This window comes from Borostomias antarcticus, assembly GCF_949987555.1.
Source record: "Borostomias antarcticus genome assembly, contig: scaffold_60, whole genome shotgun sequence".
Taxonomy (NCBI): domain Eukaryota; kingdom Metazoa; phylum Chordata; class Actinopteri; order Stomiiformes; family Stomiidae; genus Borostomias; species Borostomias antarcticus.
The window spans coordinates 195001-209620 of record NW_028175837.1 but is presented as its reverse complement, the minus strand read 5'-3'; the positions used below and the strand labels follow the sequence as shown (position 1 = coordinate 209620).

Here is a 14620-nt window from a genome sequence, read left to right as displayed (position 1 = left end):
AAATTAAAGAATGTGAAATTTAATGATGCTTCATTCGTAGACTATAGGAGAAAAACACTGAGCCCAGCCTGCTAAATCTGCTCAAAGACGCCACCTGGCGGTGGTGCATCACTAAAACGAAATAACACCCGTCTGAAATCCCACGAGATTTCCAACGGGATTTCCCTGCCAAATACCGCGACGTGAAATGCTGCAGCAAGTTGCATTCTTATGTTCCCACATCTGTAGGTGTGTATCAGGGCTGTGGTCCTTCAGACTGCACAGGTCTCTTCATGGTCCTACGGTAATTAACACACACCTTTATGCTACTCTGGCAGTTTGCAGTCAGCAAGTCATCAGCATCTCAGTGGGCAGCCAGCTGTTACTAGCCATGCTTCTCCTGCTGACCGTCTGCCACACTGTTAGCAACACTGCTAGCATTACTGTTAGCAACCCTGTTAGCATTATTACTGTTAGCAACAATTATAATTAATGTGTAAGTGAGTGTGTGTATGTGTACATGTGTGTGTGGCGTGATGTGTATTTTGTGTATGATTTAAAAATAATAATAATTTCCCTGACAGTGCTTAGTGGTATATTCAGTCATTTGTGGATCTTCTTATTAATCCATAACCAGATTTATGAAGGTCTATTACCATCTGTCTCTTTTGAACTGCCAGTTCTCTTTTCTTCATGGTGTTGGATGACAGAGGGAGATGCATGTGTGTTACCTCATTTATACCATAGTGAAACAGTAATAATCTTTAAGGGCACCATTCATTGTAAAACCTTGATTTGGAGGAAATTGATTTTTAATTAAATCAGTAAATGGTTTTCGTTAGTTCCGTTGGAACATTAATATATTACAGTATTCATGACATGCAAGTATTTGGAGTTACTCTATTATTATATTGTTTAGAATAAACTTTTATTTTATTTTATGTTTGTGCATTGCATGTCAGGGGTGCGAGTAATTTTGGAGCCCACTGTACACGTCCGTAACCTCCTCCTCTCTCTTCCCGTAGATGCTGAGCGGGGAGGTGCAGAGGGAGCTAGTGGAGCTGCGCCAGGAGCTGCAGCGGATCTCGGGTCACATGGACGCGGTGCAGAGCACGGTCATCTCCCACGTCGACCACGCCCTGGCCAGCCAGCAGGAGCACCAGCGTATCCTTCCACCACGCCAGCATACGCTAGTATACTCCTACAGGATCTATATACACTTATATAACGCTAGCAAATCACTCGCAAGAGCACCGGCGTACCCCTATACCCCTGACTAACACTAGGGGAGCTCACCGCTAGCACAGGCTAGCACAGGCTAGCACACCTAACTCACTTGTGAAGTAGGGCTAAAGAGCTGTGTTTAGAAAGCAGACTGGAGCAGGGGTTAATCACATCAGCCCAATGCTGAGTTGGGGCCGAGTGGGTTTCATTAGCTCAGAACTGCCCCATGTGGCTGAGAACTGCCCCCGTGAGGCCAGACTAGGAGCACCTGCTCTCCTCCAGCACCACCGTCTGCCCCCCGTGTGTGACCTTGACCTCTTGACCCCAGAGCGCCGTCTGGAGCGCGTGCTGCTGGAGAACCAGAGTCGTAACCAGCAGCTACAGGAGCAGCTGTCGCAGCAGCTGGCCCACACCCTCTCCTCCTCCCTCTCCTCCCGCCTGGACAAGACGCTGCGCGACGAGATGAAGAAGACCGTCCCTCAGAGTACGACAACTTCCTGCTTACTGGGCGTGGCTAACATCGTTCGCCTGTGCCTCCTGGGCGTGGCTAACATCGTTAGCGTGTGCCTCCTGGGCGTGGCTAACATCGTTAGCGTGTGCCTCCTGGGCGTGGCTAACATCGTTAGCGTGTTAGCGTGTCTATTATATTCATCAAGATGGACTGATACGCTCTCCCTATTCACTCCCACTACCCTCCTCTCCTTCTCTCCTACCTCCCTTGTCTCCTATCCTCTTCCCCAGCCATCTCTAAGGTTTTGGAGCCCGTGACCGGTCAGCTGAGCAACACCATCGCTGCCAAGCTGACCGCTGTGGAGGGAACCCTCAAGGAAAATGTCAGCAAGGTGGTCAAGTCTAAGGTGGGTCAGCGGCAGGAGCACACACACACACACACACACACAAGCAAGTACTCTGGGACATTTATAAAATAATTAACCGGAAGAGTCTCCTCCCTCTCCAGAATACGACGGATGCGATTGGCCGAGCGGCAGCGGAGGCGATGCAGGGGCCGATCCAGGCGGCCTATAAGGACGCGTTCCAGAGCATCGTTCTCCCCGTGTTCGAGAGAGGCTGCCAGTCCATGTTCCAGCAGATCAACGACAGCTTCAAACAGGGAACCAACGAATGTAAGACGACCTATACACCCAGGGGCTCTGTTTCTTCTTGTCTTGTGTGTTTGCGTCCGTGTGTCTGACCCCGCGCGCGTGTCACTTCCTGCAGACATCCAGCAGCTGGAGACCCACGTCAACAACAGGAAGCAGCGAGAGCAGGAGGCACGGGACCCTCTGATTGGGCAGATGCAGCAGATGATCGACACCTTCCAGAGCTCCACCGACCAGCAGGCCAGTAGCGTGACGACAAGCGTGTGCGCCGAAGTGCAGCATCAGCTGCACATGATCGTGGGAAAGTGAGTTCTCACCCGTGTGCAGAGCGGGGTAAATTCTGGGGGTTATAGATATTGGTGATCCCGCCAGGTGGTCTTAGGAACGTGTGTGTGTGTGTGTGTGTGTGTGTGTGTGTGTGTGTGTGTGTGTGTGTGTGTGTTTGTGTTTGTGTGTGTTTCTCTGCATGTATGCGTGCTCAACTGTGCTTATGCAGCAGATAGATTAAAGATTGGGGAGCCGGGACACACAAATCCTAATCCTGGGCTTAAAATCGGAACATGAATCCCATCGAACCTCTATGTCAATGTTATGGATCGGTTGGACGATGGGAGGAGTTAACTCAGAAGAAAACAGTCCTCAGTCAGACAGGAAATAACTATATCGGCCACTCTTATGAAGTTGATGCGGTCTCTGCTGTCGGCCACTGATGTATATGGCAACTGGGGTATATGGCGGCCAGGGTTAGGCTGTTGTTTGTATGCGTAATGGTAGTTAATCAGATGACCGTAGTTAATCAGATGACCGGTTAACCCCCCCCCCCTCCCCCCTCCAGCCTCCAGGAGTCCATCCTGACCCAGGTGCAGCGCATCGTGAAGGGGGAGGTGGGCCTGGCCATGAAGGAGCAGCAGGCGGTGGTCACCTCCTCCATCATGCAGGCCATGAGGTCAGCGGCCGGCACTCCCGTCCCCACCGCCCACCTGGACTACCAGGCCCAGCAGGCTGCCATACTGCAGCTGCTCCAGCAGGGACATCTCAACCAGGCCTTCCAGCAGGTACACACACACACACACACACACACACACACACACTGCTCCTGGGCAACACACACACACACACACACACACTCCTCCTGGGCAACACACACACACACACACACACACTCCTCCTGGGCAACACACACACACACGCCTGAATCACACTGACACACACACACGCTCCTCCTGGGCAACACACACACACACACACTCCTCCTGGGCAACACACACACACACGCATGAATCACACTGACACACACACTCTCCTCCTGGGCAACACACACACACACGCACGCCTGAATCACACTGACACACACACACACTCCTCCTGGGCAACACATACACGTGCCTGAATAACACTGACACACACACACACACATACACTCCTCCTGGGCAACACACACACACATCTGAATAACACTGACACACACACAAACACACACACACACATATACTGTCTTATCTCCCCCCCAGGCGCTGTCAGCCACTGACCTGAACCTGGTCCTCTACGTGTGTGAGACCATCGACAGCCAGCAGGTGTTCGGCCAGCACCCCTGTCCCGTCATCCAGCCTGTCCTGCTGTCACTCATACAGCAGCTCTCCTCCAACCTGGCAACCCGCACAGAGCTCAAGATCAGGTTGGCGCACGCACACACACACACACACACACACACACTCACTCACTCTCTAGGGCTGTCCCGAATGCCATTTTAGAGGCTTCGAGTATTCGTCGGTGGGAACGTGCGAATAGTATTCGTTCTCAACCCCTAGGTGGCAACATTGCATAGTCCTGCTGCCACACACGTGTGTGTGCGCTTGTTTGGCAGACGCAACACGCAGAGCGGGGAGAGACGGAGGCCAAAATGCTCCTTAAATTGAGTTAACCCGGCTACTAACTTGCTATTCAGCAAGCATATCTTATTTTTCCTTTGTAGCTGCGTCACAAGCACGTTGGTGGGGCGAGAGTTGGAGCGCCAGCCCTAACCAGAGACCCGCCGAGAGGGTTTAGCGGGAGAAAACACGAGCATGAAATCCTCTTCTGTTCAGTTGCGCTTTCGCGAGTCACTCAGTGTAACTTGATGACGACGTTGGTATCGGGTTGGAGTATTGGGACATAAAAAACAATACTCCAAATACTGAACTGAGCTCCTAATACTAACGTACCGAACGAATAGTGGAATACTCGAATCGTTCTGGCCAGCCCTAACACACACACACACACACGTCCCTCTATCTACATCTCTCTCCTCCTCTGTCAGACATGGCGGTCGTCCCATCGTCTCCCATTCAGCGCCAGGTTCGTAGCGCGTCCGCTCGCCGTCCTCGGCGTTGTGTTAAAGCCAGATCAGATCGTGTGTGCAGCTGCAGCTGTGGTATCCTGGCAGACACCGGGCTGTGGGGAGGACACGCAGGGAAGCGAATAGCAGGACAATGTCTCCTGTCTCCGTCCGCGCCCGCCGTCTTAACTGCCCCGAGCCCCCCGAGGGGCCGCCCAGCCCGGTTACCTCTGCTGGCGCTCCGCACCGACTGGGGGGGGGGGGGGGGGGGGGGTTCAGAGTAATGAGCTGGGGGGTGGGGGGGTGTAGAGTAATGAGCTGGCGTGGGGGGGTTGGGGGGGGTTATAGAGTCTGGGTAGGGCTGAGCCCTGAACCGTGTTTTGTATTGGTCCTAGTATCTGTTCTCAGTGGCGCTAGACATGGCACAGGATCTGCATTCATATTGATTTAGCAGCTGCTCTGTCTCTAAAGGGCAGAGTGGCTTTATAGATAGAGGGGAGAGGAGGAAGTCCGATAGTCTGGGGGGGAGAGGAGGAGGGGGGGGAGGCTGGAGAGGAGAGGAGGAGGGCGGGGGAGGAAGGGGGGGGGGTGGAGGAGGAGGGCTGGGGAGGGGGGGGTGGAGAGGAGGAGGGAGGAGGAGGGGGGGTGGATGAGGAGAGGAGGAGGGCTGGGGAGGAGGGGGGGAGTGGATGAGGAGAAGAGTAGGGCTGGGGAGGAGGGGGGGTGGATGAGAGGAGGAGGGCTGGGGAGGAGGGGGGGGGGTGGAGAGGAGAGGGGCGGAGGGGAGATCTAATATATACGACAGGGGACTGCTCTTGCTTGTAAAGAGCGGAGATCATGTGCTAGGACGCCTATAAGTGACTGGCTGCTGGCCAGGGGAGGTCGAGGAGATGTGTCCAGGCTCCAGAGAAAGAAAGAGGATTGGGCCGAGCATGCTCAGCTGCACAGCCCCCTGGCCAGATCACCACACTGGTGACCAGGAGAGGCGGGGATGGTAGTGGTGGTCTGTATAGACCTGCCTGTCTGATCGGTCTTCCTCCACCACTCACCTCTCCATCTGTCTAACCTTATGTCTCTCCACCAGTAACTTGTCTCTCTGCGCTAACCTGTCTTCCCTCTCCCTGATGCGAGTGACCCGTCTGTCTCTAACCTGTCTCCCTCCCTGCCAGTTACCTGGAGGACGCAGTGATGAACCTGGACCACGGTGACCCGGTGACCAGGGACCAGATGAGCGCGGTCCTCACCCAGGTCCGTCAGAAGCTGTTCCAGTTCCTCCAGCAGGACCCCTACAGCCCCCTGAGCAAGCGCGCCCGGCGCCTTATGATGACCACCATCCACCTCCCCCAGAGGGCCGTTTGTTAAAACCGTTTTATTTTTGAGTTTCGCGAGGGTGCATGGCGAGGCGTGCCTGTTTTTGACCCTTCAGGGACACCGTAGCCCGAAACGGCCATCGTTTGCGTTGGGGGAGTGTATATCGTTCAGCCTCTACGCCGCGGCACCTCAACCCATAGACATTTTGTGTCTGTGGCCCCTCCCCCTGTCTGACTGCCGCGGCGAGCATGGAGAAGGGCAGGAAGTTCTGTTCCATCACGTTTCGCCAGACCAGGGCCTCTCTCCAGCTGGCTGGCATCATACTATGTTATTCTCTCTCTGGCTTCTGATAACGCGTCACCAGGATGTCCCTGGGACCAGCGAGGACACCAGGAAACACTATGGCCGTCCATGTGTACAGCGGACACTATCCACTCATCCCCCCGAAAACTCTTGCTTTCTCTCATTCTTTGTCCCTTTTTATATATCCTTTGTTCCTAACATTTATAAGACGTTCTCTAACTTGTATTCTTGCTTGGTTCTTATTGAAGTACAGTAGTTATAATCTGTAGAAAAGGCTTCTAATCAACAGACTGATTTGTGTTCCTGATGGCGATCATGAGGATTCTGCGTCGGGACACCCAGAGATGTTCAGAAACGTGCAGGTCCTCTCATGGGCTCCAGAAGGCAGCACTTGGTGGACCTGCTGACACGTTTGTTCACGTAAACCACATCTGTTCTCCTGGTTGCTCTCCTGGTCCGACACCACAACGCTGCAGTCCTAGTACAACTGGAAAGGCTTAGAAAGGCTTAGAAAAGAAACGGTTCCGTCTGTGAATTATCTGATTGCCGTGGTGTAACGATCTGTACTGAGCCTTTAGTGTTTCTCACTGGCTTCCACCATGAATGTCTGAATAGCAGGTCCTTGAGGAATCGCCGATAGTTTGGAGTTAGTTAGGTTTGGCCTGTAGGCGCCCTCCTGTCCAGAGGCGATAGAGACAGTGCCTTATTGTACCTCTGATGGGGGGAGTTAGTCCTCCAGCAGGTGGTCTCCTGTAGGAGGAGTTGTCCTGTCTGAGACTGGCTGTCTGGAAACCATCACAGTTCATGTCTGTATGTAAGCAGGACAGCTGGCAGCCTTGATGGGTTTTAGGAATCATCTTCAGAGCACCAGAAACCAGGCGGACATCTTGTGAGATGGCACAGGGAGGAGGATAGGGGTTTTCAAGTTTACACACACGACTGGACAGTGGAGACTGGAGAAGTAGAACGGATCTAAAGACACCCAAGTGAGCTCTCCTTGTAATTGAAGGAACAGCTGGACATTAACAACGCCTCCCTAGACCGTTTGATGCCCAGCCCAGCTTGAGCGGTAAGCTGAATGCTACGACAACAAGTCTTAAGGTTTGGTGCTCCTGAGAGTCCTGGGCTGGAATCTCTACAGCCGTGAAAAGCTTGACCGTGATCCAGAACGGAGGCGATCTCGGCTCTAATGCTCTCTTCCGCTCGTGAGCGTCAGGGTTATTGGTTATTGATCGCTGCAGAGCTGCATGTAGCTGTTGATAGATTGGTTGAGCCCTAGCACGCCCGCATGAGAAGGAAGCGTGTGCGTCGGAACAAGGCGGGGCGGAAGGTACCGACGCCACGTCTCTGGGCCGTAGCGGTCTTATTCAGATTCAGGGTCGGGTCCAGTATAGGTTCTGGTTTACAAGATCTAGAGGATAGGAGAGACCCTGGTCCATAATGTTCTGGTCTGTAGGACTTGGAGGTGTAGGAGGCTGTCAGTCCAATGGCAGTTTTGGAAGTTCCTGTCTGTGATAAATGTCTGTGATAAATGTATCTAGTATCTGAAAAGATGGGACTTGTGAGTGGGTGTGGTCAGGTTTTGAGAAGGTGGGACCAGACTGGTGGTTTTGTACAAACAGGTGTAGCTGAGTGACACTCTTCTAGCTCATAGTTTTGCTTTAGTTTCATATTGATCAGGGTTTAAACATCCAGAACCACAGACCTGAATGTCCATAGAAAGCTTGCACATAAACGCTATACAGTATATATACCCTATTTTGTCCTAGTTCTCATACAGATTGAACTCCTGTTTTTTTTCTTTCCTGTTTACTGATTTCCATGGTGTTTTGTTCCCTGTGCTTGGATCATTATGTTGTATATTTTACACCATTTATTTTATCCTAAACGTTTTTGGAATAAAAAAAAAACAAGACTTGTTCAATTCAATTTCTGCCTAAGTGTTTTGTTTTTGGAGGACATGAGGACTATGAATGTAGAATCGATTCTCTGATTACCATGGTGCTCTTCCCTAGGGAGCAAAAGCTCGTGAATAACGCACACATCTTGACATCTGCATCACGTGTATCATATTTTATGAAGACCGTTACATGCTGAGATTAAAACCAATGGCACAATTTATTTCCCTGCATCCCCACCTACAGCGGATGTCTCTGAGTACCGTTGCTTTCTACTCTGCGCTCCACGTGCCCTCCCTCCTCGCGATCACTGCGTAAGCGCGCACACACCGGAGCACCGCGAGCTCCCCCGGTGAGCCTGATACGGGCTCGTCTCACCTACGCTAGTTGGACTGCTGAGCAGAGCAGGTAGCCGAGCTGAACAGCTCCAGCAAACGGATTTTTTACATATTCGAGCTGAATCTCTGGTTCCGTCCGACTTCACCGGACCCGTTGGCGCTCAGGATGGCTTCCCTTGTGAATTACGCATGTCTCCTGTTGCCTGTTGCTCTTCAGTTAAGTAAGTACCGACAGATCCACACGGTTAATTATCTAGTAAAATAATTGGAGCACATTAAGAAGATGTCCCGGATGGGTCTAATTCATGCACTTTGGCTGAACTGTAAGATAACTTCTAGCCTATACGAAAATCTGACTGCGTAATTTAGCCACTAAAGGTCCCGGGCGAAGTGTTGTAAAGCCTGGAAGCATCAATGCCTTCCGTTCCGGTTTTGATTACATGACAATTAGTTATGCTTGACCGACAGTCCTGTATTGCGGAGATGGCTCTGCTGATGGATTTAAAATGAGTCTTCTAGCTTTGCACAGGGATACAATACGCTAACACGACTGTCCGATATCACATAGGCCTATTTGTCACCAAAAAGATGACAGGTCTCAATAACATCAAGCTTAAATCGAGTTGCATAGGCCTATCGGTCTTTTTACTCTACATTTGTGAGCTGCTCAAACGCGCACGATACCGGCAAGTTACTGCACGTCACCTCAACGACCTCCTCCGGCCGCTCAGTCACTCTGTGCTCGCAGGTGCCGATGTAAGACTGTGTCCAGGGGGGCTGAAAGGGGAACACATGCCGGTGGAAATAAATCATGAATGAAGCGCATCTGTCCCCCAACGGAGACCCAGGAGAGGAGACAGCGCGACCGGATGAGGGACCGCTGCCCCGGAGCTCGGCCACGGCTGTCCCGCTGAGTCTCCACAGAGTCACGGTCCCACAGAAGCGGCTCGAAATCCGTGGAAACAATGTAATTCTTAAAATACTACATGACGCAGACAGCACCACGGTGTCTCTGGGGTGTGTAGCCTACAGCGGTAGTCTAGGCGACTCTCACGTGACAGATCTGATAGTGGCACAGTTTAGTGGACACTATGGCAGGGGGAGGTGTGTGTGTGTGTGTGTGTGTGTGGGGGGGGGGGGGGTAACCCGCCCTCTCCCCTTTCGGAAACTGTGCTTGTGTGTGTTTGTGAGAGAGAAAGATATATATATAAAGAAAGTGTATGTGCATGCGTGTGTGAGAGAGAGATATAAAGAAAGTGTGCGTGTTTTTGTTGTGTGTGTGTGTGCGTGCGTGCGTCCGTGTGTCCGTGCGTGTGTGTGTGTGCGTGTGTGTGTGCGTGGGCGCATGTTATCGGCCTTGTGGTGTATTAAGCCACTGAACCAATTCTTAATCTTTCAGTGCTACCGGGTTTTGTACAGTAGTTAAGATGTAGTTCTCATTAAAGCAGGTTAAGCCTCTTATGGAGGACTGCCCCCCCCCAGCCCCCCCCCCCCCACCCACCAGCATCCTCCATCCTCTCCTAGCCTCCCCCAGCACCCTCCACCCTCCCAAGAATAAGCTACCTCCTCACAGTCACCTCAGGGATGCTTCAACACCTCCCAATTATACTAACCAGCCAGTGTGGAGCGGCTTTTTCCTCTGTTAAACTCCTGCTTCTCAGGCTCCGGACTTAACACTTATTAACAGCCAGGGAGGTTGAGGGAGACCAGGGAGGTTGAGGGAGACCAGGGAGGTTGAGGGAGGTTGAGGGAGCCAGGGAGGTTGAGGGAGCCAGGGAGGTTGAGGGAGGTTGAGGGAGGTTGAGGGAGCCAGGGAGGTTGAGGGAGGTTGAGGGAGGTTGAGGGAGTCAGGGAGGTTGAGAGAGACGAGGGAGGTTGAGGGAGACCAGGGAGGTTGAGGGAGGTTGAGGGAGACCAGGGAGGTTGAGGGAGACAAGGGAGGTTGAGGGAGACCAGGGAGGTTGAGAGACGAGGGAGGTTGAGGGAGACCAGGGAGGTTGAGGGAGACGAGGGAGGTTGAGGGAGACGAGGGAGGTTGAGGTAGACCAGGGAGGTTGAGGGAGACCAGGGAGGTTGAGGGAGACGAGGGAGGTTGAGGGAGACGAGGGAGGTTGAGGGAGACGAGGGAGGTTGAGGTAGACCAGGGAGGTTGAGGGAGACCAGGGAGGTTGAGGGAGACGAGGGAGGTTGAGGGAGACCAGGGAGGTTGAGGGAGACCAGGGAGGTTGAGGGAGGTTGAGGGAGACGAGGGAGGTTGAGGGAGCCGGGGAGGTTGAGAAAGACAAGGGAGGTTGAGCGAGTAATGTCACTACTACACCTGAGAACTATACCTGACCAGACACACCAGGTCCACCAAGATTCCTTCACTGATAGATTGTGTGTGTGTGCGTGTGTGTGCGTGTGTGCGTGTGTGCGTGTGTGCGTGTGTGCGTGTGTGCGTGCGTGCGTGTGTATGAATATGAAAAACATGCAGAAGCACAGATGCTCTTCAGTCCGGTCCCTGATCAAGACCTGGACTGAGCACTTGGACTTGTTCCCTGGGCTCCATGAACGATGGCTGCTCACTGCTCCTGGCTGCCCCTGGAGGAGGACGGCCTGGATGGGAGAAATGCAGGGAACAATTTCCACCGGCGACCACTGAAGACGTTGTTGTGTGTGTGTGTGTGTGTGTTGTGTGTGCTGTCTCCCCTCACTCATGTATTGTGGGATCATATGTTGCCAATAACTAAAGACCCTCGAGGTCCAAAATTATTATTATAGTTTGTGTATGTGTGTGTGTGTGTGTGTGTGTGTGTGTGTGTGTGTGTGTGTGTGTTTGAAAGAGTGAGAGCGAGAGAGAGAAAGAGAGAGTGTGTGTGTATGTGTGTGTGTGTGTTTGAAAGAGTGAGAGCGAGAGAGAGAAAGAGAGAGAGAGAGAGTGTGTGTGTGTGTGTGTGTGTGTGTGTGTGTGTGTGTGTGTGTGGGAGAGGTCCCTAAGCAAATGAAGGGTAATGAAGCAGCAGTGTAGCGCGCACTCCCCTTGACTCTCCGCCCCCAGACAAGGCATGAGTATGAATATTCATGAGAAGCACATGAACTAACTGTCCTCTAACACTGATGACTTAAATGACACAATGTGTGTGTGTGTGTGTGTGTGTGTGTGTGTGTGTGTGTCTGTGTGTGTGTGTGTGTGTGTGTGTGGGAGAGTATGCATATGTATGTATGCATATTCACATGTGTCTATATGCTCCCATGTGTGTGTGTGTGTGTGTGTGTGTGTGTGTGTAAGAGGATGAGCTCCAGGGTCCTATTCTTTACAAGGTCATTGTCGCAGCTGATGGCCACGGATCCCTCTGTCTGTTCTGGGCTGTTCTGGTCTGGTCTGGTCTGGTCTGGTCTGGTCTGATCTGGTCTGGTCTGGTCTGGTCTGGTCTGATCTGGTCTGGTCTGGTCTGGTCTGGTCTGGTCTGGTCTGGTCTGGTTTGTTCGTTCTGTTCTGTTCTGGTCTGGGCTGGTCTGGTCTGGTCTGGGCTGTTCTGTTCTGGTCTGGTCTGGTCTGGTCTGGTCTGGGCTGTTCTGGTCTGGTCTGGGCTGGGCTGGTCTGGTCTGGTCTGGTCTGGTCTGGTCTGGTCTGGTCTGGTTTGTTCGTTCTGGTCTGGTCTGGTCTGGTCTGGTCTGGTCTGGGCTGGTCTGGTCTGGTCTGGTCTGGTCTGGTCTGGTCTGATCTGATCTGGTCTGATCTGGTCTGGTCTGGTCTGGTCTGGTCTGGTCTGGTCTGGTCTGGTTTGTTCGTTCTGGTCTGGTCTGGTCTGGTCTGGTCTGGTCTGGTCTGGTCTGGTCTGGGCTGTTCTGTTCTGGTCTGATCTGGTCTGGTCTGGTCTGGTCTGGTCTGGTCTGGGCTGGTCTGGTCTGGTCTGGTCTGGGCTGTTCTGTTCTGGTCTGGTCTGGTCTGGGCTGTTCTGGTCTGGTCTGGTCTGGTCTGGTCTGGTCTGGTCTGGTCTGGTTTGTTCGTTCTGGTCTGGTCTGGGCTGGTCTGGTCTGGTCTGGTCTGGTCTGGTTTGTTCGTTCTGGTCTGGTCTGATCTGATCTGGTCTGGGCTGGTCTGGTCTGGTCTGGTCTGGTCTGGTTTGTTCGTTCTGGTCTGGTCTGGGCTGGTCTGGGCTGTTCTGTTCTGGTCTGGTCTGGTCTGGTCTGGTCTGGGCTGGTCTGGTCTGGTCTGGTCTGGTCTGGTCTGGTCTGGTCTGGTCTGGTCTGGTCTGGTCTGGTTTGTTCGTTCTGGTCTGGTCTGGTCTGTAGGACAGGAGAGAACAGAGACTATGGTTGCTTGGTTGTTTCTTGGTGGGGCTGAAGGAGCAGGGAGCTAGGAGGGAAGGGGGGATCGTAGGGGAAGTGAAGGAGCAGGGAGCTAGGAGGGAAGGGGGGATCGTAGGGGAAGTGAAGGAGCAGGGAGCTAGGAGGGAAGGGGATCGTAGGGGAAGTGAAGGAGCAGGGAGCTAGGAGGGAAGGGGGGATCGTAGGGGAAGTGAAGGAGCAGGGAGCTAGGAGGGAAGGGGATCGTAGGGGAAGTGAGGGAGTAGGAGAGGGGGTAGGAAAATAGAGGGAGAGTGGTTTGTTTCCAAAAAGGAACAGGGTCCGTGGTGGTGCAGCGGTCTAATGCGTCGACCGTGTGTGTGGGGGCAGTTGCTCACCGGGGACTGGAGTTCACATCCTGGTCTCAACAGCCCTGTCTGGCATCGGAATCACGGCCATGGGCTCCAGAGGGTCAAGTATATAGGTCAAGTATATAGATATAGATATAGATGGATGGATGGATGGATGGATGGATGGATGGATGGATAGATACTGTAGATAGATAGATAGATACTGTAGATAGATAGATAGATAGATACTGTAGATAGATAGATAGATAGATACTGTAGATAGATAGATAGATAGATAGATAGATAGATAGATAGATAGATAGATAGATAGATAGATAGATAGATAGATAGATAGATAGATAGATAGATAAAAGATAATAAAACGAACATAAATGAAGCGTGCTAGCCTGCTGCTAGACCTGCAGGTAAGAGAAAGGCAGGGCATGGTTTTAAGAATTCAGTGTTCCCTTAACAACTTGGGATAGATTGGTTGAGAGTGTGGAGACTATCCTCTGTGACTGGGAAAGAGTGTGGAGTCTATTCTAGGTACGGTAACTGTGACTGTTTGAGACTGAGAGTGTGGAGTCTATCCAAGCTAACTGTGATTGGTTGAGAGTATGGAGTCTATCCCCTGGGATTGGGTGAGAGTATGGAGTCTATCCCCTGTGATTGGGTGAGAGTATGGAGTCTATCCCTTGTGATTGGTTGAGAGTGTGGAGTCTATCCCCTGTGATCCCGGTTAACTGTGATAAGTGGTAGAAGGAACTGCCGGTGTTGAAGTCAATAAAAGCTCATTAAGCAGCTGGTGGAGGGTCAGAGCACTGCGTCGCTTTCAATGATGCTGCTGCTCTGTCTCCATTTGTGGGAGGGGGGGGGATCTGGGGCCGATCAATGAGACGAGGAGACTCTGCATCCAACCAGGCCCGCTTAAGAAACCTCTCCCCTTTGGGGCACATCTCTCTCTTTAAAGGAGCACTTCACCGATTAGCATTAAGCCTTGTATCATTCCAGAATGTTCAGTATGTTAGAATTAATGTTGTTTTCCTTCCCTCAGTGTTTCCTTGGGCTATTTTTTCTCACTTTCCAAAAACCAAAAAACTCTACAAATAATGACGCGTTTGACGTCAGTTGTAGAGATTTGGACCTTCCTGCTCAGAACTACAACTTCTAGTTCCGCATTTTTCTGTGTCCACCCACACCTAAAATGAGGGGCTCCGGCTCTATCTGTCTCTCTACCTCCCTTCCTCTGTCTCTCTTCTCCTCCTCCCTCCCTCCTGCTAACCCTGGTTTATAGCTTTACATAACAGCCGCTAAGTAAAGGTTTTTTTCTGCATCAGTCTGTTACAGAGCTTCAGTGTGGTTCTGTTAACAAGCTTCTCAGTTATTAGTGTCCGGTGGCGGCCATGTTGGTCATCAGCCAGCTGTCATCTCTCTGCTCAATCACTCCACAGGGACCAGACTGGTGACTTAACCAGCGTCACATCAACCAATTGATTCGTTTTAGGCTGACAGGTTAGTTAACTGGTTACGATGA

At 52.0% G+C, this 14620-nt stretch overlaps 1 protein-coding gene across 1 annotated transcript in view; it reads left to right on the top strand.

Moving 5' to 3' along the window:
• Window positions 1-370: 370 nt before the first annotated feature.
• LOC311329120 (enhancer of mRNA-decapping protein 4-like) overlaps window positions 371-14620 on the top strand; it is a gene marked incomplete at both ends in the record, with an annotated part of 26995 nt that continues 12745 nt past the window's right edge. Inside the window, 9 exons of the mRNA XM_084463001.1 lie at window positions 371-400; window positions 1005-1143; window positions 1532-1687; window positions 1945-2060; window positions 2162-2327; window positions 2422-2608; window positions 3139-3358; window positions 3815-3978; window positions 5787-5970. Of these exons, the coding sequence (XP_084319127.1) occupies window positions 371-400; window positions 1005-1143; window positions 1532-1687; window positions 1945-2060; window positions 2162-2327; window positions 2422-2608; window positions 3139-3358; window positions 3815-3978; window positions 5787-5970 (1362 nt within the window). The remainder of the gene's footprint in view (window positions 401-1004; window positions 1144-1531; window positions 1688-1944; window positions 2061-2161; window positions 2328-2421; window positions 2609-3138; window positions 3359-3814; window positions 3979-5786; window positions 5971-14620) is intronic.